At 48.5% G+C, this 25,923-nt stretch overlaps 1 protein-coding gene across 16 annotated transcripts; it reads left to right on the plus strand.

Moving 5' to 3' along the window:
• Positions 1-25,434, plus strand: ARNT (aryl hydrocarbon receptor nuclear translocator). Of its 16 annotated transcripts, none has more exons than XM_054182508.1 (24): positions 1-133; positions 7,288-7,399; positions 8,701-8,745; positions 8,926-8,988; positions 9,975-10,019; positions 12,708-12,752; positions 15,251-15,464; positions 15,615-15,828; positions 15,912-15,977; positions 16,089-16,188; positions 16,632-16,697; positions 17,186-17,271; positions 17,717-17,793; positions 17,969-18,103; positions 18,556-18,630; positions 19,423-19,574; positions 21,303-21,413; positions 21,619-21,697; positions 22,079-22,202; positions 22,782-22,881; positions 23,554-23,704; positions 23,921-24,080; positions 24,581-24,740; positions 25,320-25,434. In XM_054182508.1, the coding sequence occupies exons 1-24, from the start codon at positions 109-111 to the stop codon at positions 25,327-25,329; spliced, it is 2,415 nt and encodes an 804-aa protein (XP_054038483.1). In that variant the 5' UTR covers positions 1-108; the 3' UTR covers positions 25,330-25,434. The 16 variants fall into 16 exon arrangements, with proteins under 16 accessions (XP_054038483.1, XP_054038479.1, XP_054038487.1 ...); XM_054182504.1 differs by having other exon boundaries at positions 24,581-24,732; XM_054182512.1 differs by lacking the exon at positions 21,303-21,413 and having other exon boundaries at positions 24,581-24,732.
• The last annotated feature ends 489 nt before the right edge of the window (positions 25,435-25,923 follow it).

Raw genomic sequence — 25,923 nt, forward strand, 5'->3', positions numbered from 1 at the left:
CGAGGAGCAGGTTAGGCTGCGCGGCAGCGCAGAGGGTTTTCCTGTGCCGCCATCTTGGCAGCGGCGCTGAGGAGGGAGGCGGGGGGCGGCCGCCTGCCCGCTCCGGCCATGGCAGCCACCGCCGCCAACCCGGGTGAGCCGGGGCCGGACGGGCTGCGGGGGGCACGGCGGGGTGTCTGTCCTGCGGGAGTCCTGGGGAGGCGGAGGGGGGTCGGGCCTGGAGCGTCCCGGGGGCCTGAGGGGGCCCGGGGCCGGGCGGGGGGCGCTGAGGGGGCGGCAGCGCTGGGTGGAGGGAGGCCCGGCCGGGGCTGCTGGCCGTGCCGTTAGCTGGGGCTGGGCCGGGGGAGGAGGCCTAGGCCGGGCTGTGGGGGTGTGGGGTGGGTGGGAGATGTCAGCCGGGGCTGGAGGCTCGGTCGGGGGAGGAGGTTTGGGGGAGACAGGGAGGTTCTCTGGGGGTTGGGGCCGGGTCAGGAGCGGCCTGTGGAGGGTGGGATGGGGTGGGGGATACCCCTGAGAAGAAATGAGGGAGTCAGGGTGGGGAAGGGGCGCTGAGGGACCAGCTTTGGGGCGCTCCGGGAGGGCTTGGAGCGCCGGTGTGGTTGTCAGGCGGCAGAAACTTTTCCAGGAGGTACTCGGTGGAGTGGGAGGGAATTTTGGGCAGAAGGTGAGCCGGCGGTGGAGGAGGAAATGGTGTGAAGGAAGAGATTCGTCCTCATCTCTGCTCCCTGAATTTCAGTGTGTGGTGTGGGCCCTGGTGTGCCCGGTGCTGGGGCTGGTTTCCATCATCACCCTCCCGGGAGGCAGCGAGCGCTGCTGGGGCTTGCTGGCATTTGCCATCCTTAATGCCTTATCTTGGTTTTAGACCCCTTTTTTTTTTTTTTCCTGTGTGTTTTCTTAATTAGCAACAGGCAAAACCTGATGCTCTGTTGTGAAAAGGATTCTTACAAATCTCCTCTCCACCTTTTTTTTTTTTTTTTTAAACTGCTGAGCTGAATAGCTGGTGCATAACCAAGGGTGTGAGTGCCTGTCAGCAGAGAGCAGAATATTCTTTCAAGTTTTCGTCTCTTGGGTGGATAGCCAAAGGGTGACTCCCCGTTTGGAGGAAGCTGAAAGTTGGTGATATCTGATGCTCGCTGAATAAAATTGAAGCTTTTGGGCTTTATCAGACTTCTGGCTAAATTGCTCTGAAATTGGTCTGTATCTGGAATAATCAGTGTCTGCTAAATTGTGATGAATTTACAACGAGGTGACTGAAATCAGAATTTGAGCTTCTGTGTTTTTTTAGTTGGTTTTTTTTTTTATATTTTGGCTTGTGGTTTCTGACTGTTCTTGCTTGTGGCTTGAGGCTGGCGAGGTCTTGGGTCGTGTGACATGTTCAGGTTTATCGAGTACTGTTCGATGTAACTTCTAAAGGATTTTTCTTTTTTCATTCTAACAACATAGGAAGCTTTTGTGGCTTTAAATATTGAGAAAACATGTTGGGTCACTTGTCTGTGGTGATTCTGAGGCAAGAGTGTAGAACTGGTGTCTGGAAATACATGGTTGTGGTTTCACATAATGATCTGAAATTCTTCAGCAATCAGAAGTGAGAAATGGCATGTTAGGAAAAAAAAAAACCAAACCCTGATTCAGCTTAGCAAAAACATATCTGAAATGGAAACTGTCAAAGTTGTGATCCTGTCCTGCAGCAAAATACGCTTTTGGCTCACAGCAGCATCCCATGAAACAGTGAGATTATTCCAAGTAGTAAAATCTTAGTCGTGTGTGTTGGTGGTGGTATGGGCTTCATCAGGAAGTTCACATCTTCTTCTGCCAGCATGGCGTGAGATTAAGGTTTTGCAGTTTGGCAGACAAAGGATGCGCAGCTAAATGTAAAGCGAAAAAAAAAATGCTGTTGCTTGGGGTAAGAACGGAAGAATGTATGTTATAGGCCAGCTCGGGAAGAATCCAGTGAATAAGAAAGGAAGATACTCGGAACGCACTAACAATTTAAAGCCACTAAGTGTTTATCTGAGTGTAGTCTTTGGAGTTGCATGAGATTTTGCATAATAGGAAAGTTTTAAACAAATTTGCGAGGAAAAGAGACAGAACTTTCAACATGTGTGTTTAATATTTCTATCAATGGGCTGACTGACTGACCAATGTTAGCTTCGCTCTTTTAAACTGAGGACAAAAATACTTACAGTCTGCATAAGCATTGCATATATAGAGGTTATTAGTAAAATAAGTTAGTTGTGAAAATTGTTCTTTAGAAGCTGGGTTCTCTTTCTTTTTTTTTTTTTTTTTTGATGTTGAAAAATGGGCTGCAGGGCTCCAGTGAATACTGGATAATGTCCCCAAATATGCTGAATGTCACTGCAGCTTGAGCAGGCCATGGCCAAAGATGGGAAAACTGACCACAAAAATAAGTTGGAGCTCCTTTGTGTGTTTGTACTTACTGGAAAAAGAAGTTGGAACTTATTTGAAGTGTTCAAACTGCAGCTTGTGTTCAGTGTCGTGCCATCCTGGGCCTTCTGTCCTCCTCCAAAATGCTCCACGGACAAAGGAGGTCACCTGGGAAACCTGGGAGAGGGGTGGATAAAGCACTTCTCTGTTTTCAGATAAACTAATTGAGAAATAAATCTGCAAAACCTTTCTGCTCCCTCATCTTTCTGAGGGTGAGGTGAGCCACCGCACAGTTTAGTGGTCTTATTTAACTGAAAAAGACTTAAGTTGTGAAGAGTGCTAGATTGAAAGCTCTCAGTTGTGCCCGTTTAAGCAAGTTTTAGGTTGTTAAAATCTCCTGGTTAGGAGTGAAAAGGGAATAGTATCACTAACCGGGAGAAAATAGGAGGGATTAATAAAAGTGGCTTGCCTTGCTTGCATTACTGTACAGGTTTTAATATTAACTTGGATTATTAGGACACTTAGTGCTGGCTGGATGAGTATATGATTGATCAGCTTCACTTCAAACATTTACTTTTATGATTGCATGATTTCAGACACTTGACAATGGAAAATGCATTCTTTTCTATGGTTTTTGAGTTCATTTCTGTAATGCTTCTTGGAGGTGGTTCCCATGGGGATGAAAACACCAAGCTGGCATTACATGAGAAGTTCAAACAACCTAAAAAAAAAACCCATCTAGTTAAAAAAATAAACGTTTTTAAGGTACTAGAGACACAGAAATTGAGACGCTCTGTAAATACAAAGCCAGTGCGTTGGTCCCACCGAAGCCTTGCAGTTGTGAGCGGAATGTGAGTGTTGGTTTAAGTAGTACATTGGTTTATCGTAGCAGCTGTTATCTGCTCCCGACCTCCATGGCTTTTTGGGGAGCTCGCTAGTGGTTAAGTTTGAACTAAAATGTGCCAGCTGATGCCGAGCCTGGTGAACAACCATATGGTGAAACTCTGCAGCAGGAACTACTGCTTCTGCTGTGCTTTGTACGGGGCTTGGCTGTAGTAGGCCAAGTGGTACAATAAAAATGCATTTAAGAGCTACGGCAGGCCCATCTCGTAAATCAGAGTTTTGAATATTTTCTGTGACTTCGTTTCTGAAGCTTTTTCACTGTTGAGATGCCAGTAGTTGCGACAGAGCCCTTCCCAGGAGAGCTGGGCGGGAAGTCTGGCGCTCGAGATGACATTCCCGTAGCGATCTTCCAGCCTATTCTATTCTGGGTCGAACTGCTGGCTGAATTGTGGTTGTGCTTGCGGATTTATAGTCAGTTACAAAGGAGGATCTGTCACTTCTCTGCACTGCCCCTGCTTATGTCTTCTGCCCTTAATTAGATTTAACACACGGTAAAGGCAAGCGGGGATTGATGCTGGAACAGGGACCGAACAAAGGTATCGCTTGTTGCAGCGGTGACTCTACGAAACTCACCCTGCCCTTGGAGAAAGATTGACTGGGACTTTTGGTGACACATCTGATTTTTGAAGAAGGTTGTTTCATAAGTGATAACATACCAGGCTTTCTTAGAATCGGTTGACTCCGTTAGCTGGGTCTTTGGCTCTGGTTGCCTCTTGACTACTCGCATCTTCCTCTTTACGCTTGGAGCCGGTGGCTTTCAAGTGCAGCTGTGGAGGGATTTCTGGAAGTGACTGTTCTTCTCACGATGAGCCTCTGTGCCTGGGACTTTACTGAGTACACGTGTGCTTGAGAGACCCTCGCCATCGCCCGCTCTTGTGTGCGGGGTCTTCGGAGCTTGCATTGATAGATTGCGTTCCATCAACTCCACGCTGACCTCAACGTAAAATTGCTGTACGGCTTGTCTTTGGATTAGGGAAAAATGGGGATTGTGAAAGGAAACATCTAGTGCCCTAGAAATTATGGAGGGTGAACAAGATATAACTATTCCCTTCCCATCTGCCTTCCCCATGCTCTCCTGATTTTGCGGGTGAGGATGTGGTGCAGAGGCCAATGGGTCATGTGAAAGAGTATATAACTATTTTGATGCTCTCCCTCAGTATGCAGAACAAATTATTACCCATTTACCATACCAAATTTCAAGATATTTTATTTTCTTCCCCTTGTGAAAGGGCATATTGTACCACAAGAGCAAATGTTTCCGAGTAGAAGCTGAAGCACGAGGTAAAGCGGTTTCAGTGTGATATGCGAGTCCATGCCATAGGCTCCTTAGAAATAGTGAAGACTCAGATGAGGCCTTTAAAAACAAACAAAAGACGCCCTTCCTCCCCCTCAAACCTATTTAAAAGTTGATTTGCAGAGGAACAGCACAGTGTCACTTCCTTCCCCTGCCCGAGAGCGGAAATTCCTCTCTCCTTAATAAAATGATTATCTGCCGTGCTCCAGAAACTTTATTTCTGTTCAGCCCGTGGTGTTTAAATACATGTGTTGAAAAGCCGCAGGCTCCTTGGGAAAAGGAATAAACCTTCTGACCTGGTTTACTTGCAGTCGGGACTGTGTTCCACTAAGCAGAGACCTTTGATGTCAGCCCGTTCTGCACCTCGGGACTTCGCTTAGAAATAAGGGAAGGAGCACAGAGGTGTCCAAACGATCCACACTCTGGTGCAGAGGAGATGGGGAAGGTCTGTGGTCCCAGCGAGGAGGATGGAGTGTGAGGAAGGCCAACCTCCGTTTATTTTAAGTGCATCACATCAGCTGACTTCACTTTATCCTGCAGGGACCGATTTTCTGGCAGAGACCTTATGTATTCACATGCTGAAAACCACTAACCTCAAATAATCGTCTGTCTTTTAAAAATATCTATGTTTCCATACCTTATACTTTGGTCTCAGTTTTTCCTGGAAACTTCAGAGAAGTCCTTGTGTTTTGTTGTTGTAGTTAGTGTTGAAATTGGGTGTGTTTGCTCGTGCTGTTGTTCGGGACTGTTGTTGTTGGCCCCTTTGATGGCTGAGCTCCGGGCTGGATGCTTATTCCATATTTTAGTCACTCCTGGGAAATACTATGGACTGGCGAGGAAGAAACTTCTTCAGCAATGCCAGCTGCTCCGAGGAAAACAAATCAGCAATACCCTTGTGGTCTTGGCTGAGCTAAGATTTGACGATATCTCAGCTTAAGCCCCGATTTGTTGCCGTATTTGTTAAACCTGACTTCAATTCTTTGCTTTGTCCCACCAATTCCGGCAGCATTTCACACGTAAGCACCTCTCGGTGTGGGTGTACTGCTTTGCTGTGGTTTGGGAACCCCAGCAATAGGCTTTTTTTGTGTGTGTTGGTTTTGGTTTTTTGGCCCCTTCCGCTTTGATAAAGCAGAAGCGGGTTTTCTACCTTCAAGGCGCTCTGTGCAGCTCGGCCTGCAAAGATTGCAGTGGAGGTTCTCTGGCTGGAGCGACTGTTTTGGTTGCAGTCTGGCAGTTGGTTAGCAGCAAACTTAAAAAACCACAACCATTAAAATGAGTACAAAGCTGTCTTTTTTGAGAAACATGAAAAAATGCCTTTTAACTTGTTTTAAGAACCCCGGTGCTGGTGCAGATCAGACTGTGTTACGGTAGAAGGGCGTTGAAGGCAGCTCTTGTGGCAACGTTACGACATGGTTTCAGCTTAAGCCGTGCTGAGCAAGCTTTGAACAACGGCAGAGCCTGTGATGTGTGCGCCTTAAGAGCTGGGATTAGGGAAAAGCCCCACTTGAGGATCGAAGAAGTAAAGCTCAGTGTCTGCTGTCAAACACCGCTTTCAACTGTAGTGTCTCGGCATGCAGGGAAGGAGAAGTCCCTGCTCATGTTGGTCGGAGCTGGGAGCTGCTGGTGAAGTGATTGGGAAGGAGAAGGGGCACCCATGCTGCAGGACATTGGGAGCCCGGCCGGGGAAGAGGTTCAGTCTGTGTGCGGTTGCGTGGAGCTCGGGCGCTTTGCTTTCATTGTGGAAAAACCCCATAATGCGTAACAGGCTTGGGCCTGCCATCCAATTTGTGAGGGCAACGCGTTCACTTAGACACTTTTTTCTTTCCCATACACCAAAAGGGGCTTATTTTCCACGTCTTGAAGTAGGCTTTTGATTTTCTCAAATGTCGTATCTACGTGGAACCTCCTGTAGAAGCAGTACTGCAGTATTGGGTGGCGTGATCTCTGAAGGCGTACCAATTACACACTCCTTGAAAGCATTACCTGCCTGCTTCATCTTTTAAAAAGCATGGATTAGCGTTCCTGCTACTTACGCCACTTTTCTACATGTAAAACACAAGGTTTTTTAGCTCCAAGCAAGACTGCCATCGTGCTTAATGGAAGTAGTGTCATTTTGGGGAGGAACTGATGTTACTCTGTGTGTGCCCGGTCGCGGAGGAGGGTAGGCAGAGACTGGTAATCATGCCTGTGGTGCCCACAGGTCGGCATAGCCGAAGAATAGAAATGACTCTCTGAAAGATCGTGGTTTTCAAGGTGCCTTACAAGCATCTTGGTTAATTCTTTGTCTCTTAGATTGGGAAATAAACCCTCTTCAAGAGGCGGCGTTAGTGTTATTAGGCAAACTCGCAACTCTTCTCCTCCCCCTCTGCATATGAGAATGGGTTCAGCCCCTACCCGCGATCGCATCAGACTCCTCCTCTGTCTAAAAAGGAGACCACATCTTTTAGTTTAGCGATCTAAGCTTTTAGCTTATGAAAACAGCATGTGCTCAAAGCTTGCAATGGGCCCTTAGTGCAGGCTTTGGAGAAAGCAGTAGATGAAAGGACTAGAAACGCACATTGCACAAAATCTATCCACATCAGATGCTGAAATGCAATGGCTTTTAATGGGAGCTGTATGTGGAGAATACTCCACCCTCTGAACTAGAGGGGGATTTGACGTCACGCTGGTTTATTTTCTTTTTTTTTTTCCACTCTCCTGTTTAGAAATGACATCAGATGTTTCCTCGCTGGGTGCAGCCGTCAGCTCCGGGAACCCTGGACAGGGTGCGCAAGCTGGAGGAGCCATCGTTCAGAGAGCCAACAAGAGGCGTCCCGGGTGAGTGTGTGCTCAGGGGCTGAGCGGCTTTTGCTTTTCTCAGGGAGGTGCGTGTGTGAAGTGTATTTTTGAGGAAGCATTTCTCTCTTGGAAGAGTGGTCAGGCTTGTGATGAGGAAACTTGTCTGCTTCGAAGCAAAGGAGAGTTGCCTGGTTCCTTCAGATGTGCTGTACGCAGTCCTTTTACTTCGTAGTGCTATGTTTTACGCCAGTCACAGCCGCTAAAGCCACGTTCTGCATTACATATGAAAGGAGGGGATTAAACAGTTGAGTTGTACCTCGCAGAAGAGGGTTGCTCACGAAGGATTGCGAGGGAAAGAGGAGTCACTGAAGCAGTGAGACGAGCCAGTTCTCTCCAAGAGAGGTAGAAGAGCAGAGAATGTGAATGTTGGGGCCTTACTCAAACCTCTGCAACTGCCCCCTCTGGGAGAGGGTGGGGGGAAGCCACAATGTGCTTGTGGTAAGCTTTTTGTTTGCTAAAAATGCCTTTGCAAATTAAAAGGATATTGAGTGGCTGCTTTAAAATTCCTGGCACAAGAAGTTCCCTCTTAATTTTCAAGCTAATTAAAATCTCTCCCTGCCCTCCCCCAGTCACTCCAACTCTTTCCTTCACCTCCGTTTGCTGGTGCTCCTGCTCCCTGCAGCTCCTCCCACGCTGTCTGCTACTTGTTCCTCGCACTTCATTTACAAACACGCACGCTGCCGTGCTGCAGCTACATGCCAGTTTTCTAGTCCGAAAGGAAGTGCAGCGAAAAGCTTTTCCTCGGTCCTCCCACGTACACTTGTTAGAAATGTTTTTTTGACCCTGTTACAGCAAACACAGTGACGCTGTCTGCTGTTGAACTAAGGACGTTAACTATGGGGGTCACCAGACTGAACTTTAACTCTTGAAGTGTTTTGCCCTCCTTTGTTGTTTTAAATGCAACTGATGCAAGCTTTTGAGCTGGGGGTGCTCCGTTTGTAGGCTGTTGATCAGTCCCTTGGGCAGAGAGGAGCAGTTGTGGCAGCCTGTTGGGTTCAGATCGCTGCTAGGAGATCTGGAGCAGTTGGAACGGGAGGTTGTGATGCAGTGGGCGCGCCAAGCGGGCTGTCTCTCTTTTGAACTGTTTCCTTGCTCTGTTTCTGACAGACATGTAAAGGAAGCCCCTTTCTAAACTTTGTGGGTTGTTTCACAATAGCACTTGGGATTAATTAAATCTTCCTTTCGGGAATCATCTGCATCCATGTAGGGACAGACGGAAAAGCAACCTGTAAAGGAGAAACTGCTTGGTTAATAATTACCTTCTTGCTTATATTTTTCAGGCTTGATTTTGATGATGATGGAGAAGGGAACAGTAAATTCCTCAGGTGAGGGAGAACATCGCATCCAGAAGTTCCCGTTGTGTGGTCTCGGTGTGTCTGTGTGTTTCCCCCAGAGCAGGCGCTTGCTGCTCCTGTGGCTTTTCCTGTCCAGCAGCGCAGAGGGGAGCGGGGGGAGCCTGAAGTAGGCAGTTGCTCCACTTCCTTAAACTCTCCCCTTTCTCCTAGTCAGCAGTATTCCTCCATCTTTGCAACCGATGCCAAAGGAGAGCTGCTGTGCACATGGGGACTGTGAGTCTGGAGAAGGAGCTGTGGTGGGAGGGGATCCCATTCCTGCTTTGGATGCAGGCTCCATCTCGAGTCTCCCTGGTAGGCTCCATAGCTAGACGAGGCCAGCTGAAGAACAGAGCCTTGCGAGCCCCGGGTTGAAGTGGGGTTGCAAAACTCCGTGGTGATGTTGCTGTGTTCGATATCACCGTCTCAAAAGATTAAATAGTTTCTGCGAATGCTTCCAGCGATCGCGGGTCGCTCCAGTGCAGCGCTGTAGGAGCGCTGCTGTTGGCCAAGCCCTCTGGGTTTTGTAGAGAAGGATCTTCTGCCAAATGGCTTATCGGCACAACAGCGAGATGCTGAGCTTTTGTTAGTGCCTCAGACACGTGTTACTTAATTCTCATCTGTTGTGAGGATGCTTCACTCACAGAGGCATCCTTACTCCCGAGGAGTTGGCGAGGCTGCAAGTGTCTCCTCTCATGATCCATATGGAACGCAGAAGAGTTGGAAGATCTCATGTCATTTATTTGTAGTTGCACTACATGGTTTAGGACTGGACAACTAATGATAGCGCAAGGCCATATGTTACAGGCTTTAAAGATGACTGCGGAGTGGCTTTGGGATGATAATGGTCCTGATGAACATAGGCTTTACCTACTGAAAGCCTTTGGATGAGGGTCTTGATTTGGGCTAACTGTATCTTCAAAGTGCAATTTAACTTATTTCTTTGTGATTGTGCTTAAATTTACTGAGTGTAATGCCACTGTCCTTGATGTAAACGTGATGTGGAAAACATCATCAAAGTGATAAAAATAATTACGCTGTAGTCTTTAACTAGATAAATGAAGGGTATGGTTCTGGATTGCCTGTGCACAGTAGGGTTTGCCTTTCTAACACCAGATCTTTTTTGTGTGATTTATTAAACCTTGTTCTTCTCTCGGGTGTCTTTGGGCAAGAAGTAAGTGTAAACACTTTAAGAACTCTTCTTCCTCTCCCCCTTCTCCTAGATGCGATGATGACCCGATGCCAAATGATAAAGAGAGGTTTGCCAGGTAAGAATCTGCTGTGATGCAGTTTTTGAAGCTTTTGGTGCCAAACCACCTTAACGCAAGAGAGATCCTGCAGCACCCCTCTAACTAGCCGTTAGGTTTTCTGCTTTTGAAGGAAGGTGCACCAAAGGATCCAGACATTTTCCTTGATGTTTTTATGGACCAGTTCATTATGAAATTACGTTCCTCTTTTTTGACATCTCTTTCAGCTGTTGCCTTGGACTCTCCTTCTTTTCTCCTGCTCAAGAAACTTGCAGAGACAAGTTTCGTGCTTAGTTCAAGTTTGACTTGAACAGGGTTTCCCGGCAAATGTTGTGGTTTGTGTGTTTTGTGGGGGAGCTGGGCAGAAGCTTTCTCTAGAAATGGGGATTTCCTGGAGATCAGGGTGTACAGTAACGTTATAGGCAACGTTTTGGTTCTGATTGTCTACTTGTTGGTGTCTGAGAGTAGCTCCGTACCATCTAGTACTGGGACTGACCTCAGGGTATTTTTACAGCTTTCTGAAGGCCGTGGAACTCAATTTAAATATTTCATGGGTTTATTTTGTGTTGATGTGTAAGTTTTTGCCAAAGTGAAGTTCTTTTGCATGTATTCCCAGTGCTCTAAATTCCAGAGTGTCCTCTCAGCGCAAAGGCACATCGTGCTATGTCTTGCTAAGAGATAAAATGAGCCAATACAGAGTAATGGCCAAGACAGTCTGCTTAGCGCCTTGTCTTAAGGAGGGGTCTGACTTTAGAAATTCCTGAAATTGGAGTTAAAATTGAAGTGATTGAAGACACCGGGGAAAGGACTGCCCAGCCTGTTGTGTCAAGGAGCCTGAGGCTCAGCAGGGCAGATCCCATCGCAGGGTGAGCCAGGGCTGATGTTGGGTGCAGGGGCCTTTCCCTCTGATCTCATTGAGGTCGTGCCCCGAAACTAGAAATAAAGACTTTGCAAAATGTCTATTCTGTAATGTTTCAGCCGGAGCTATAAACCTGTGTCAGAGTCTCAATGCAGAGCGGCAAAAAAATGGCAAAGCCAAAAACATCAGGTCACCGTCATGCTGTTGCCTGCCAAAGGGCTCGCGGGGCGTCTGAGCTGGGGTTCTCCAGCTTCTTAAGTGCTTTGGCTTACTCCAAAACCAAGCCCATTAGAAATGTGTTTGCCAGCCCTCACTGAATGTTCCCTAGGGCAAGGCGTAAGCTCTGGGAACATTAGGTATAGCAGACCCTAATAATACACTTAAGTGCTAAGATAATGCAAAATACCAAAAAAAGCACATGCTGTAGGCAAGCACTGCGGTGCTGAACAACTTCATGGCCCTTAAAGTTAAAAATTCTGCTACCTAACTGTGCAGTGCCAGAGCTAGAGTGGGATCTGGGCTCCCTGTGACCCTGTTGTAGTGTGGCCTTTGGTCACCCTGGTTAATACACACACGGTGGGTGAGGAAGGAATAGAGAAAGAAACAAAACAACTGCATGTCACTTCTGAACTGCGGAGGGCCAGAGCCTGTTTCTGGTGGGGCATCAGCAGTTCCTGCGCACGTTAATGTCGAGATTATCGCCTGCAGTTACTGGCTCAGGCAACAAGGAGAGTGGCAGGAGGTGAAGAGCAGTAACAGAGTCGTGGGTGGTGGTAGTGTGCGGCCGCAGGAGAAGCGTGGCACGGCTCCCCTCGGCAGCTCTGCCCCTCGGCTCTGTTTGTGGGACTGCTCGTACCGTGCCCCTCGCAGCTCCGGCAGCCCTCATTTCCCAGTACATTCTTCCCTCCTCAGACGATGTGAGGCGAAACAAGAGCATGGAACTGAACGTGGCTTCTTTTTTTTTTTTTTTTTTTTTTTTTGAAGTACTGTATTAAAACCTATTTGAAGTGGAAGGGTACCACAGCTGAGTAATGCTAAACCCCCCTCCCTGTACTCCATAAATCCACAGTATATGTTTCAGACTCAGCCTTTGTGAGATTGCATGCCAGCCTTGCTGAACACGTGTACCTTCTCCTTTCCGGGCGGTAGCTTTTGGGGGATTATTTGTTTTCCAAGGCAGCCAAACCTCAAGGAGGAAAACTTACCATCAGGCTCTGTAAAACAAGCTTTGCAGATTCCTCTTCCCTGAAAACTGAGAGTGCATGCAGGTTGGTGAGGGTGTCCGTGTGCCGCCTTCTAGATGATGTGCGTAACATCTTTGTGCTCTTTGTCATGTAGCCATCTCGACTGTCTTGTCCTGAATGGTGTTTATGTGGCAGCGTTACAAAAATGTGGGTTGTTAGCTGTGAATCTTACGCTGTTTGTGCATTTTGGTTTGTTTTTTTTTTTTTTTTAATCTGCTTTTCTGGTTTGTTAATACTATCAAAGGGGCTATTAGTTTATTTTTCTTTAAAGGAAGAATAGTTTAATGTAACTGGGACCCTAGTTCCTAGTTTTGCCAATAACCACCTAATCTGGCACAGAATAATCTGCATCTCAGTTATATGTAAAACAGAGCTACCCCTTGCCTATTTTGCAGTCTTGGCAAGCGTCTTAAAAACTTCAAACCAACGCAGATAGCGGGCACCCATTTAATGTGTAATGTTGCAAACTAATGACTGCTTTGTTTTATGGAACTGCTTCTCTGCAAAACAGACGTGTCTGTAGGCTGGGTTTCCTAGTACATCTTCCCATTTTTCATTTCTTTAAACTTTTTCCATTTTAGCTTAGATGGCTGATTTTATTTTTAGGTCTGATGATGAACAGAGTTCAGCGGATAAGGAGAGACTTGCCAGGTAGGAGAATGGAGATTTCAAGCATGGACAAGCAGAGTATTTCCTTTCCTTAATGTTTCTCTAGGCATCCCTTCTCTTTTTTTCCCCTCCCTCCTTCTCTCATCTGCTGCAGTAGAGGACTTGAAACTGAACAGACTTCTGGAAATTGCTGTGTAATTGGAATTAGGAGGGGAAAGGCATTTAGTCCCCTTGTGAGAATGTCTTTGGGGAGTACACAAAAGGATTTGTTTGCCAAAGGCCGCAGGCTAGAGCCTGGTTGGGCCATTGCTTTCACTGAGTACTGTAGCTTTGCTGACCTGAGCTAAATACAGTTTCTCATGTGCTGGATCAAGGTGCCAAATGGCCCGTTCTCACCTTGGTAAGGTTTTGTCGCCCAAATACTGTTGTACTATCAAACCAGACGTTAAAAAGTGTATTAGTTCAGGTTATTTCTACCCCTTGAAACCTTCCAGGAAAGGTGACGTCCTGCGCATTACAGTGATTTAGGCTTACCGAAAACAAGATTATTTCCCCCCCATCTCCTCCCACCCCCCAAGTTCCTGTTTGTAACTAATGAGGGACTGTGGCTGAAATGACAAACTAGTAATTTTGAATGCTGTACCATCAATACAGAAATGTACCCCGAGAGCACTGCGTGCAACTGCGGCTGGTTGAGATGGTGTGTTGTCAGGACTGCATTTCTCCAGCAGAAAAACACCAGCTCTCAATGTACCCTTCCCCATTCCCAGCTGCAGAGTAAAAACTGCTTAAATCCTCATCAAGGTTTCTGTCGCTTGCCACCCACAGCTGGTTACTGCTGCAGAGCTGAGGGTTGGTAATTTGTGAAGAAGAATGGCTTGTTTTGTGGCTTGCCGTCCTGCAGACTTACCCCGTAACTTCTTAGTTCCACCCTAGGCTTGTTCTTAAGCAATGCACAGGACTAAAAAGATTGTTTTGAGTGCTGAAAATGCCACAATTCTGGTCAGTTTATTGCCTGCTGGACGGTTTTAAAACAAAAAATGACCCCCAGACACAGCCTTTCCTAACTGCAGTATTGCATAGCTTAAATATTTGAGGAGATAAGGAAACCCTAGAGGTGGGGCCTGTGAATGCAGCAAAGAGCAGTGCTTTTCAGGGGTTTCTCCTCCTGTGAAGTAGTGACCCTTTCCTCTGTTCCCAATAGTCAGTTATTGCTGTCGTGCAAGAGCCTGTAGTAAAGAATATTTGGCAGTGGGGCAAGGAAAATGTCTGGTGGTTTCCCAGTAGCTTTTGTAGTGGAGGCAGCTTCCTTTTCCCACTTGAGCATATGAGTTTGGAGAAACTGAATTAAAGGTGAGTGTGATAATTGAAACACTTCTTTTTCTGAGTATCAGTCTCTTGCAGCAAGGAGCAAGGTCATTGAATGATTGCACACACCTGGTAGTGATAAATGCTCCATTTTTGTATTTATCCTCTCTAATTCACTCGCCTGTCTGTGTTCCTTCCAACACTTTCATCTTCTTTCATTTCCCACCATGTGCTTCCTTGCATCCGATCCATCCTTCTCTATAGGAAACCTGGCTTTTAAGTTCTGTTTTGAAAAACCCACCTTAGTAACCCAGTTAAGCTACATATACTGGACAAAAAGAACCAAGTCCAAACAGGTTACCTTCTGATTCCGGGGGTTGATGGGGACCGTGCCCTGTGAGCAGACTTGTAAAAGGTGTGAGAAGAACCTTTTTAAGGACTGTACGTGGGCCGTATTCGTGGTGGTGCCTCTTTAGAGGTTTGCGTGCACCACCTGGTAGATGGTCCATCCATGCTGGCCTTGATCCATACAGAAATCAGGTGTATATCTGCTCTAAAGCTTTCCCTCGTGCCACGATATTGTAAAAGGCTCTGGATGTAACTGAGAAGTGTCTCCATAAAGGCACTGCAAGGTGAGACTCAGCTGTTGTAGTTTAGGTGCCCAAGTCTTGGCTGGCCTCCTTGTATGGCTATCGGAGACACATGGGTGTCTGCAAAGTGCTGGTGGAGGGGATTTGATTCATCCTGGGACAAACAGCGGGTGGGATGAGTCTTTGTGGGCTGTCTGCACCAGTGCTGTTTAAAAGCAGATTTCCTCAGTAGAGTGAGGTGAACCCCACTTTGAGAGCAGAGGCCGTGGCAAAGGAAGAAACCCTTTGGCTTGCTGCAGCGTTGTGGAATTGATGGGGAAGCGTCTTTCTCTGCTAAAATAGCGTAGCCTAGCTCCTTGCCTTCACCAGGTACCGGGGAACAACTGAGGTGATGTAAAGGGAGGCTGTTGCCCGCAGCAGAGAAGGTCCAACTGTAGACTCTCCTCCTTGCACTTGTTCCTGTGTTCCTTTGTGCACGCCCAGCATGTGAGGCGCTTGTAGCCCTTCTAACTCCTGACGACCCTGATGCATCTCTGTGTTTTGCACTCTGGCCTTGTTGGAAGCGTTGATGTGGGGAAATGGCTGAGGCTTCTGGCCCCTTGGTAACTTCGTTTCCCTCCTCTCCTCCCTGGCCTTTTGCAGGGAAAATCACAGCGAGATTGAACGTAGGCGAAGGAACAAGATGACTGCCTACATCACAGAGCTCTCGGACATGGTGCCCACCTGCAGTGCCCTGGCCCGCAAACCAGACAAGCTCACCATCTTGCGCATGGCTGTCTCTCACATGAAGTCCCTGCGCGGCACAGGCAATACCTCCACTGACGGCACCTACAAACCCTCCTTTCTCACTGACCAGGTCTTGGCTTGATGCTGCTTTCTGGGAAATACTGCAGTCATGGGGGGGAATTAAATTGTGGGTGGGGGGAGGTAGGCACCTGGGGTGGGTGTAGGGGGTGTCAGCTGCTTGGCTCTGGAGTTAAGAGCGTGTCTGTCTGTCTGAATGCAGGAACTCAAACACCTGATCCTAGAGGCAGCCGATGGCTTTCTGTTCATAGTGTCCTGTGAGACCGGGAGGGTGGTCTATGTCTCCGATTCGGTCACTCCCGTCCTGAACCAGCCCCAGTCCGAGTGGTTTGGCAGCACCCTGTACGACCAGGTGCACCCAGATGACGTGGGCAAGCTGAGGGAGCAGCTCTCCACATCGGAGAATGCCCTGACAGGTAAAGCAGCCTGGGGAGGGATCGGCGGGGGCGGGCAGGGTGAAAGCCTGCAGAGGACTTGGATTAAAACCTTCCCTTTGTAGAAGGAACCAAACCCTGGTGCCTTTCTAACAAGGATCCTGCAGCCCCCCCTGAGAATGCATCTAAAGGTACCATTGGTGACACTTGTGTCTTGCTAGTTTCCTAATCCGTTACCTGGTGCCTGTGTTGGGGAAAGGACTCGTGTTGCAGCAGCATCTTGTTTTCTCTTCTTTCTTTAGGCCGCATCCTAGATCTGAAGACGGGGACTGTCAAGAAGGAAGGCCAGCAGTCCATGAGGATGTGTATGGGCTCCCGAAGATCTTTCATCTGCCGAATGAGGTAATGATGAGATTCCCTGGGGAAATCTTACTTGAGCCTGAAGCTGATCTTCCTTCCTGGCTGCCTCATGCTTTTATTTCAGCTTTCTTCGCTCATTTCATTCATTTTTTTGCTCATGTCTATTTGCTCATATACATGATCGAACGTGGCTGAGCGGTTCACACAAAGCTAACGGTCGAGTTCTTGAGGTTTTTCTTTGCCCTACGCTAAGATAACTCTCGAGCCTGTTGTAGAAGATCTACTTTCAAGTAGCAGTTTGTTTTGACCCCGTGTGTCACCTCCCTTAAAGTCTGTAGAAGGAGGGCTTTTTGCTTGTGTGATGGAGAATCAAAGGTTCATCCCTGTTTATAGAGTGCTTCCTCTTATACAAGATTATGAAATCATTCTGATGTTGACCAAGAAAGATAAAAGCCTTTCCGCTCGCGTTTCTCGTTCTGGTACAGGTGTGGCAACAGCTCGGTGGATCCAGTCTCTGTAAATCGTCTCAGCTTTATGAGGAATCGCTGCAGGTAAATACCAGCGTTACGGGCAAGCGCGTGGCGTTGCTGGGAGCAAAATGAGCTACAGCTCCGTCATCAGAGTGGCGGGGACGCGCTGTGGTGAGCGTGTGTAGGGTAGGCTAGTACAGCTCATTGAAGAGTTTAGATGGAGCTGTGGGTAGAGGAACCAAAGTACCACCACGTTGAGGAAGATAATCCTGGGGAAGATTCATCTTTCTTTATGCCAAGATTGGATTTGAAGTCAGTTTAACACCATGTATTCTTTGCGCTGTTGTTGTTGCGCTCTGGTGTATATTGTCCCTTTTTAATTTGAAATTGAGATAGATTCCAGCCTAATCTGTTCTTGAACCTCTTGCATTTATGTTAAGTCTTTGTTCTTTTTTTTTTTTTATCCTGAAGAGGTTCCATGGAAGCTTTTTTAAAATACAAGTAGAAACCTTGCCTGACCTTACCCCAGTGTAATATATAGCACAATCGGACTGTTTCTCTCTCCCCAGGAATGGCTTAGGTGCCGCAAAAGATGGTGAACCTCACTACGTTGTGGTGCATTGCACGGGTTACATAAAAGCCTGGCCCCCTGCAGGTAACGACAGCTGAAGTGTTCGGTTGTGGCTGTTTTTAAGAGCATATGGTCTGAAGTTGGCCGTTTTCTGAACTGAATGTGCCGGCAAATGCTTTCCAAATGTATCCTGCCACTTATTTTAGGATGGAACTAATTTTTGCAGATGCTGGATCAGAGCTTTGTGTCTCTGAACGGTAGAGATGCTGTAGAGGATGAAAATAATATTACAGTGTCTGATACGCTAGCTTGGGCTGGAAGTTACAGAGAACTTTAATTAACCCTTCTGGCAAAAAAGAAAAGGGAGGGGGAGACAACTTAATTTACTAAATTCCTTCATGGGAAAGGCTATTGACTTACAATACAGGGTGGAGAGGTGTATTGAAGTCAGAACTGCATGTCTTTTTCCTCTGAAATCAGCAATTTTTCCTGTATTAACCTTGCTGGAATTTTTTGGCACTCCTCTCAGGTGTTTCGCTGCCTGATGATGACCCGGACGCTGGCCAGGGCAGCAAGTTTTGCCTCGTGGCTATTGGCAGGCTCCAGGTGGGTGTAGCACCTTTTGATGGTTCATCATTGCCTTGTCCTAAAAGCCTGCAGAGTTAAACTGTTCTGTCTGAAGATGTTTCCTGATTGCCACGAATGCGGCTGCGGGGCTGGCTGGTCAGGAGAAAACAGCCCTTCCAAGATTTGCTAACACTGTACCTGTCTCACCGTGCAGGTCACTAGCTCACCCAACTGCACAGACATGAACAATGTTTGTCAGCCAACAGAGTTCATCTCCCGACACAACACCGAAGGCATTTTCACCTTCATAGATCACCGCTGTGTGGCTACTGTTGGCTACCAGCCACAGGTGAGAAAATGGTAGGAGTTTTCTAAGAACGAACTGCTGTTGACACTTACCCCCCTCTCTTGTACATCGTGGCTCTGCTTGTCTAACAGATCTGATAAAACAATGCCCGGGGCCTAAACCAAACATGTGTTTCTTCTCCACCAGTTGCCTTTTCATGTGCTTTTCTAAGTACTTTGATCATTGGAAGGACGGGTGGCTCTGGATTATGTCTAATGTCAATTAAGATGGTTTTTGCCTCCATTTAAGTTAAAGATCAAATGTTAAGTCAACCGCTGTTGTGCTTCTCTTGAAAATAAAGCACGCCAGTTCCCGTCCTTGGTTTGTGTAACAGTGGTGTGGTGGGGGAGCAGTAACTACCTGTCCAAACTGGAATTAATGAGGCAGACCTGAAAGAGGGAGTCTGCCTGCCAGATGAACTGACTTGATCTCTCTCCCAATTCCTTTAAAATCAGGAACTTCTGGGGAAAGACATTGTGGATTTCTGCCACCCAGAAGACCAGCAGCTTTTGCGGGACAGCTTTCAGCAGGTAAAACGCCTCAGCTACCCCTTTGCATGCAGTGTGGTGTTCAGACTGGAATCTGTCTTGGCGCTTGCAAAGCAATGAAACTAATTGGAAAACCAAGAGAAAAATAAACCTTAGATATTTCTCCTTTGTCCAATGGCAAACAGTTACAGAACATAGTCACATAATGGTAAATATGCAGAATAAACCAGAAGCATCTGATGTTTAACTCTTGAATTCATCCTCTGGCTGCTGGCCTGGTCTGCTTTTAGGGCCAGAGGTGTGGCTACAAAGTGCCTACTTGAATGCCATGCTTCTGTGGCTGAAACACTGGTTCATCTCTAGGGCCCAGCCCAGTGCTGCAGAACTCGAAATGGATGTGGTTTGCTTGCCCTGTTGTCGTTACTCTTATTTCTGAGGGCGTTGGACTTGTGGCAGGGCAGGTAAGACTGCCCCTGTGCTTTCATGACTCCAAAAAGTAGCCGCTCATATCCATTTGTCCAAATAGTTGGAATCAGAAGCAACAGCATGTGCTTCATTTACTGGAGGCTTTTCCATACATCTCACCGGTGCAAAGAGATAAGAAAAGCGGAAGCCAAAAAGGGGATATTAGATTCCCTTCCCATATCATTCGGGAATCAAACCAGCATCAGGGAACGGTGGCAGTGCCATTTAGTTGGGGAAGACTGAGATACGATCTTGGAGGCTTTGAGGCAAAGGGCCATCGCAAGGTTTCAGCGGGGGGTGGCTCAGAGGCAGGTTGCTCTTCAACGCCTTCTTTTATCAGGTACTACTGATGGCATTACGTTTTTTTAGGTGGTGAAGTTAAAAGGCCAGGTTCTGTCAGTCATGTTCCGATTCCGATCCAAAAACCGGGAATGGCTCTGGATGAGAACCAGCTCCTTTACCTTCCAGAACCCCTACTCGGATGAAATTGAGTACATCATCTGTACCAACACCAACGTCAAGTATGTACATGGAAATGACTTGCCAACCACCAGTGATAGCGCACGAACCTGATGGGGTCCTGTCCCAGAATAACCAGCAGCACAGAACTGCGGGAGTTTTGGCCTCTCCTCCTCACCAACCTCCCCGTCAATTTGCACAGGCCCCGGAGAAATTGCCAGGTCCCATGAGCGCTCTCTTCCTGGGCCGTGACAGGCACTAGAGGACTATAAAGTGCAAGAAATTCAATCCCTTTGGCTGTCTCGGTTGTGTGGCTTAGCAAGCTGGCAAAGTTCAGCTCCAGCAGTGCCTTTTTTAACTCTGGTTACTGGAGCGAGTCTCCTGTCTGTGTGTCAGAGCTAATATTAGTGAAGTCCGCCTTTGAATGTAGCTCTTGGACTCCTGTGATAGTCAGGAGAGGCAGCTGGGCCAGAGAGTGGCTTTTCACGTGAGCAGGACTGTCTGCAGCTGGTGGTAGAAAGTAAACCTTTATTTTTCTCCACTGCTGTAGTTTTGTCCTTGGGTTCAGAAGCGAGCTCCAGTGGGCAGCCTGCTTCCATTGCTGCTCTCCTTTTCTCTCTCTCGATCGTTGGTACGTCTCCTTTGGGAGTGAGCAGAGCTGCTCTGTCTTCCCAGGAGTGAGCTCCAGGCCCCTTACAGAAGAGCAGCAACTGAAATAAAGGCCAAAAATATTCTTGCATGTGACTCCTAAGTGCAGGCTGGGGGAGTGCAGCAGATGGAGTCTCTCCACCAGGCAAGCAGAAGGCTAGATTGCTTGTGGGCAGGTGAAAAGCCAGGATTTTTTTTTTTTTTTTAATGAGGCAATGTCCTAGAGTGCAGGTAGCACTTCTTCCCTTCCCGCAGCTGGTGAGCTGATGCCTTCTGATGACAAAGTATTGAGTTGAGCAGTGACAAATCCCTCTGGCTTTAACGAGCTGTGGTGCGAGCGCAGGGCTGAAATCTGATGCAGATCCGATCCAGGCCTTAATTCCTGTCCTGCTGTTAGAGAGATATCTCTTTGAACTCATTCATTCCACACGCATCCATTCTCACATCCATACTACGCTTCTAAAAGCACTGCATAAGTTCAGACCAGAGAAGCAGCGATCTGTGTCTGATTGTGTTTTGAGTGTGTTTTATCTATGTGCGTCTTTGCTAGGTTATCTGTATTGTTTCATCTTTGAGATCAGGTACTACTGAAGCAGCAGCTTGCAAAAGAAGTCCTGAGAAAATGCTGGATTTTTATTCCTTTCTTGGGGGGGTTAAACAGTACCTGACTTCTGACAGTTAACAGAAGAGCAGAATGAACTCCACCAACATCTTGGGCTTAAAACCTAAAACTGCTGGTGGTCTCTGCAGGCACCAGCTCTGGAGTGGCTGACATAGAGCTGAATATAAAAATCTTGGGGGTTTTTGAGTTCTTTCAACCTTTGCTTGTGCTTTAAGGATGATGCAGGTCTGGCCGTGCTCCTGGTGTAGGTTATTGATTGCTCCCGTGCTCGGTGACTGAGTGGGAGGGGCAGAGCCCTTTGGCTCCCAGCCCGTTAGCATTATATTACACGCCACCCCCCTTTCAGAGACCACGGAAACCGAGTGGAAGGATCCTTCACTCGAACAGGTTTTGCAAAAGCAAAGCTTCCAGTCTTGTCCCAGACAGGCGCACTCTCCTACACGCAGTAGCCAACTGTTTGCTTTCGTTTGGTATCTTTAAATACGTTTTTTTTCTTTTTTTTTTTTTCTTTGCTTTAAAGGAACTCGAGCCAGGAGTCTCGGCCTGCCCTGTCAAACTCCATGCCGAGGCCCCAGCTGGGGCAGAGTGTCAGCCTTCCCCTGGAGATGGGCACGGCCCAGCTGCCCTCAAGGTCAGGAGGTGCTCAGCTCCTTTTACCATGCCTCTCTTGCTGGTTCTGCCCTCCTCTCACATAGCCTTCCTACCCAAACTTTCCTCTCTGCAGCAATGAACTCCTCTGCGCTAATGAATCATTGGTGTAACCACAGAGTATCTGTTCCCTTGGCAATCGTTTTTAGCAGCCGGTGTTCTCCTGTTACAGAGACTTTCTATTTTAGGCAGCAGCAGCCTCCACAACAGACAGAACTGGAAGTGGGCCCAGGAAGGGAGAGCCTGTCTGGTTACGACCACTCACAGGTAAATCAACAGGGGTTTCGATTACTCCTTTGTATTTGTTGTCCTGCATTATTTAAATTACCTTTTGCTGGGGCTTTAAAGGTGGCCAAACAACATTAACTCAAGGCTGCTGAGAGTTTGGAGAGGGAGGTGTTCTGGCTTGGGTTTTGCTGGATCTGCGTGCCTGATGCTGATCTGCCGCTGTGGCACCCTCTCCACTCTGCCCATGTCTGTGCTGCCAGTCCTAAATGGCCACACTGCCGCGATAAAACACACAGGAGGCCGGAGAGCAGCCCGGCCTCTTGCCTGCAAAGCCCTCGGCTGTTCTCCCTGCTGGCTGCAACACCTCTGGCTCCCTTTGTGCTCGAGGTGCTGAGAGCTCACATCTGTCCCCGCTCCCAGGTTCCCGTTCAGCCTGTGACCGCTGCCGGCCCCGAGCACAGCAAGCCCTTGGAGAAGGCAGAGAGCCTTTTTAATCAGGAGCGGGACCCAAGGTTCGGCGAGATCTACAGCGGTATCAATACAGGTGAGGGGTGTTGGGTTGTGAGACATGGCCAACAGCACGTTGCATCTTCATCCAACTTCAGCTGCAGTCCAAGTGCTCTTTGCTCTTTCCTAAGTCACCCAGAGCAGTTCTGGGTGCTGTGACTGTGTTGTGGTGGCCCAGTCTTGCAGAATAGTGCGGATTTTGATGCCAAGTGGATAATTCCAGACTACGCTGATACGCCAGTGTTTTGCTGGAGAGGTGTGAGGAGGCAGTGCGTGATAAGGTGTCCCTTGCTCTGTGTTACTGCCCGCCTTAGTCTCATCCTTTGTGCTTGTCCCCAGAGAGCAGTTCTCCGTGTTCCTGGTCTGGGCAGAGAATGTAGTAGATGCTCTAACCCCAGAGGACTTTAATGCAAAGTTTATTAGAAAATGGAGAGGAAATCAAATTAAACAGGCTTTACAAAACCATCTGGAGTCCGTGTCTGGATAAAGGACATTCATGTTTGATGCTTTGGCTCAAAATGGTCTTCCTTTACATGAGCATGTCTCTTGCAACTGCTTCTCTGTCCCTGCAGCTGAGACATTCTTAGGCCTGACATGAATGAACCTCTCTTCACAGACCAGAACAAAGCCATTCCTGCCAGCACAGTGCCTGCCAACCAGCCCCTCTTTACGCAGGGAAACACCTTCACCCCATCGCGACCTGCCGAGAACTTCAGGTGAGGCTTCCTGTGCTGTGCTTTGGGTGGCCTCGCATTCCTTTTGTATTGTCCTGCAATTGTTCCAGTTCTGTCTGTGCGTCCTTCTGCCACAGCTGAGTGTTCCCAGCCTCTGTCTGCACGGTGGCGATTGTCTATAAATTTGTTCCCATGTGCTGTGCACAGAAAATATGGGGGGAACACATGCAGACATGGGTTTCTTTGAGGAGTGGGGGTGAGAAGGGTTCCTGCCCCCCCTGCCCTCCTGCCTGGTGCTGCTTTGCTCCTGGTCAGAGGCGCAGGAGCTTTGAGGCTGGGCAGAGTCAGCATGGCCCTTCCTCTGCTGTGCCGGTCCTCACCCTCATCTTCGCCTCCCCAGCTACTGCCTCGATTCCCTGGTAGCCCTCTGCTCTGTTGCTGCCAAAGCTTGTCCATGGGATAGCTGTGCCTCTCGGCCGTGCTTGGACTGAAGCCCAAGAAGAGCTGGGTGAGAGGAGCCTGGCTCAGTACCCCAGCAGCTCCTGCCAGTTGTGCCCACAGCAGGGCAGCGGGATGGGCACTGGCACATGAGTGAAGTTACCCCACGTTTCTGGGCTCATTTACCCCCACTGATAGCTCACACGGATGGCGTTTGTCCCTCTTCGTCCTCTATGTGATACCTAGTGTCCTAAGAGTGCCTCTTCTGTCTTCCAGGAGCAGCAGCATGGTGCCTCCTGTGAACATTATTCAGCAGCAGCCCTCGTCAGCAGGCCGGATCTTAGCACAGATTTCGCGCCACTCCAACCCAGCTCAGGCCAGCGGAACTAACTGGGCTCCGGGGACACGGCCAGCATTCACGCCCCAGGTAGGAAAGCCTGAACCCTGGGTGCGGGCCCTGAGTCCCTGCAGCTTTACAGACCCTTCTCGCCATCGTGAATCAGCCTGCTCTGACTCTCTAGCTGAGTGCTGGAGCGATGCCGTGTGCCCGGGCGCTTTTTCCTTTGCGGCCAGTCCAGCAACTTCTCACCCTAGTGAAGACGAGGTTCAGAATAAATACCTCTCTCTCCTTTCTCTCTTACAGCAAGTGGCATCCCAGACGGTGAAGACTCGGCCCCCTTCCTTCAGCATGGGGACTTTCCAAAGCACCCCGTCCTCCTTCAGCCCCATGACCGCACCTGGCTCTACGGCTTCCCCTACCGGCGCGGCTTACCCGAACCTTGCGAGCCGTGGCACTGGCTTTAGTGAGTATGGCATGGGGTGCTGGGGAGGTTGGGGTGGCAACAAAATCCCGTCGGAGGAAAGCTGGGAGCCTCAGTCAGATACAGCCTTGGTGTGATGCGATCTCCTCTCCATTGTTTTCTGGTGTATGTTGGGAATGCCCAAATGTGGAGAGCACAGCTAAATCCCTACTCTGGCTAACACCGTCCTTATCGCCTTTAACCATTGTCCCAGCGCAAGGCTCCAGAGCAGATGAATTTTGAACCATTTCAAGGCTGACTGGGAGGAAACAAACCCCTCCGGGACCTCCCCTCCATTTGTTCTTGTTCTGCCCCATAGGTGGGTACTGACAAACACCTTAATGCATGTGACAGTTGAGTGGCTTTTCCTGGAGGGGACATCCTACCCTGTGACCCATAGGCACCACCCAATGAGTTGTGCGCTTCCCAGTCCCGTTAAAGGATCCCAGAAACCACGGCTCTGCACCGGGAATCCCTTATTGACCTGTTCTCTGTTAAAACAGCCGCAGAGGCAGCGCAGACCCCCGCCCCGTTCCAGACGCGGGCAGCCGAAGGTGTGGGGATGTGGCCGCAGTGGCAAGGACAACACCACGGCCCGGCCTCCGGGGAGCAACACGTGCAGCAGCCGCAGCCAAGCCAGCCTGAGGTCTTCTCAGTAAGACGGTGCTTTTTTTATCCTCCCGAGTGAGGACTGGTGTGGGCCGATCTTGTGGGAACGAATGGGCTTTTCTTCCCAAGTGTGGGCAGGTGGCTGAAGCGCCGAGAGCTTGTCCCTTTAGTTGACAATGTCTGGTGAGGGCTCAAACTTGGGAGTAACCTGATGGAGCTGGAATGGGAAAGGGGAGGCAGAAAGGCCTCAGCTGGCCTGGCTTTGTGTCTTGGTTTGTTGCAGGATCAGTGTGAAATTCTACCAGCTCTGCAGCTGAATTAACCCTTCTAGCTCTAATTAAAAACAATAACAAAAGAGCCAAACGCCTCCCTTGAAGTAGTAAAGTGAAGATAACTCTTGAGAGTTCATATTCTTGTGGGTTGCTGCCCCCTGCTTTCAAAGGAGTCGGTGCAGTCACTGCTTGTGACTTAAATTCGCTGCTCTCCTACGGCCTTGGACACAAACTCCGTGTGCCCGTGGGAGGGAAGGGGCCATCCCGGTATGCGGTGTCTGCTCTGGCAAACTCCTCCGGCCCTGAACTGCCAACGTGATGTTCTAGTCCAGGTAACGACTCTCTCCTTTTACCCTCGCAGGACATGCTGACAATGCTGGGAGACCAAGGACCCAACTACAACAACGAAGAGTTCCCAGAGTTGAATATATTCCCTTCTTTTTCAGAATAAAATAAGCCCTAGGGGGGGAAGCGAATTATAGCTCTATATAATATCCACGTGTAAAGGAAAACACCTAAGTCTTTTTTTCAAAGACTGCTGAACTTTCTGAACACTTCCTACCTTCCGGAGGCGAGACTTTGCCCGGCAGCCTGGAGGAGGGCTGGCCGTGCTGCGGGAGGAAGATGCTGTGGTTTTGGGCTCCTCCTCTGCGCGGCGCTGGCGGCGGGGGACTGTTCGCCTGGAGGCCTCAGGACTCGAGTGCTGCGAGAGCAGCTGCGCTCATTGACCAAAGGCCCCGTGTTTCCGGAGCCGCTCGCTCGCGGTTCTCGTTCTGCACGCTGGGTTGGTCGGAGGGATTCCTGTCTGGATTACAGACAGCCCTTCCAAACTCATAAGGTGGCTTTTACTGTTTTTATTTTCAATCTTCTATACCGTGACTCTTTTTCTATAAAACACAAAAGTATTGTAACTTTTTAAATATTGGAAGAAACTCTTCCAAGCGTTAACCCTGTATAATGCAATT

This window comes from Rissa tridactyla, chromosome 23, assembly GCF_028500815.1.
Source record: "Rissa tridactyla isolate bRisTri1 chromosome 23, bRisTri1.patW.cur.20221130, whole genome shotgun sequence".
Lineage (NCBI taxonomy): Eukaryota > Metazoa > Chordata > Aves > Charadriiformes > Laridae > Rissa > Rissa tridactyla.

Excerpts from the sequence above, each read along its gene's own strand:
- ARNT (XM_054182504.1), top strand. The coding sequence starts at position 109 with ATGGCAGCCACCGCCGCCAACCCGG. Across the intron at positions 10,020-12,707 it reads GATAAAGAGAGGTTTGCCAG|GTCTGATGATGAACAGAGTT; the intron begins GTAAGAATCTGC and ends TTTTATTTTTAG. Across the intron at positions 12,753-15,250 it reads GATAAGGAGAGACTTGCCAG|GGAAAATCACAGCGAGATTG; the intron begins GTAGGAGAATGG and ends GGCCTTTTGCAG.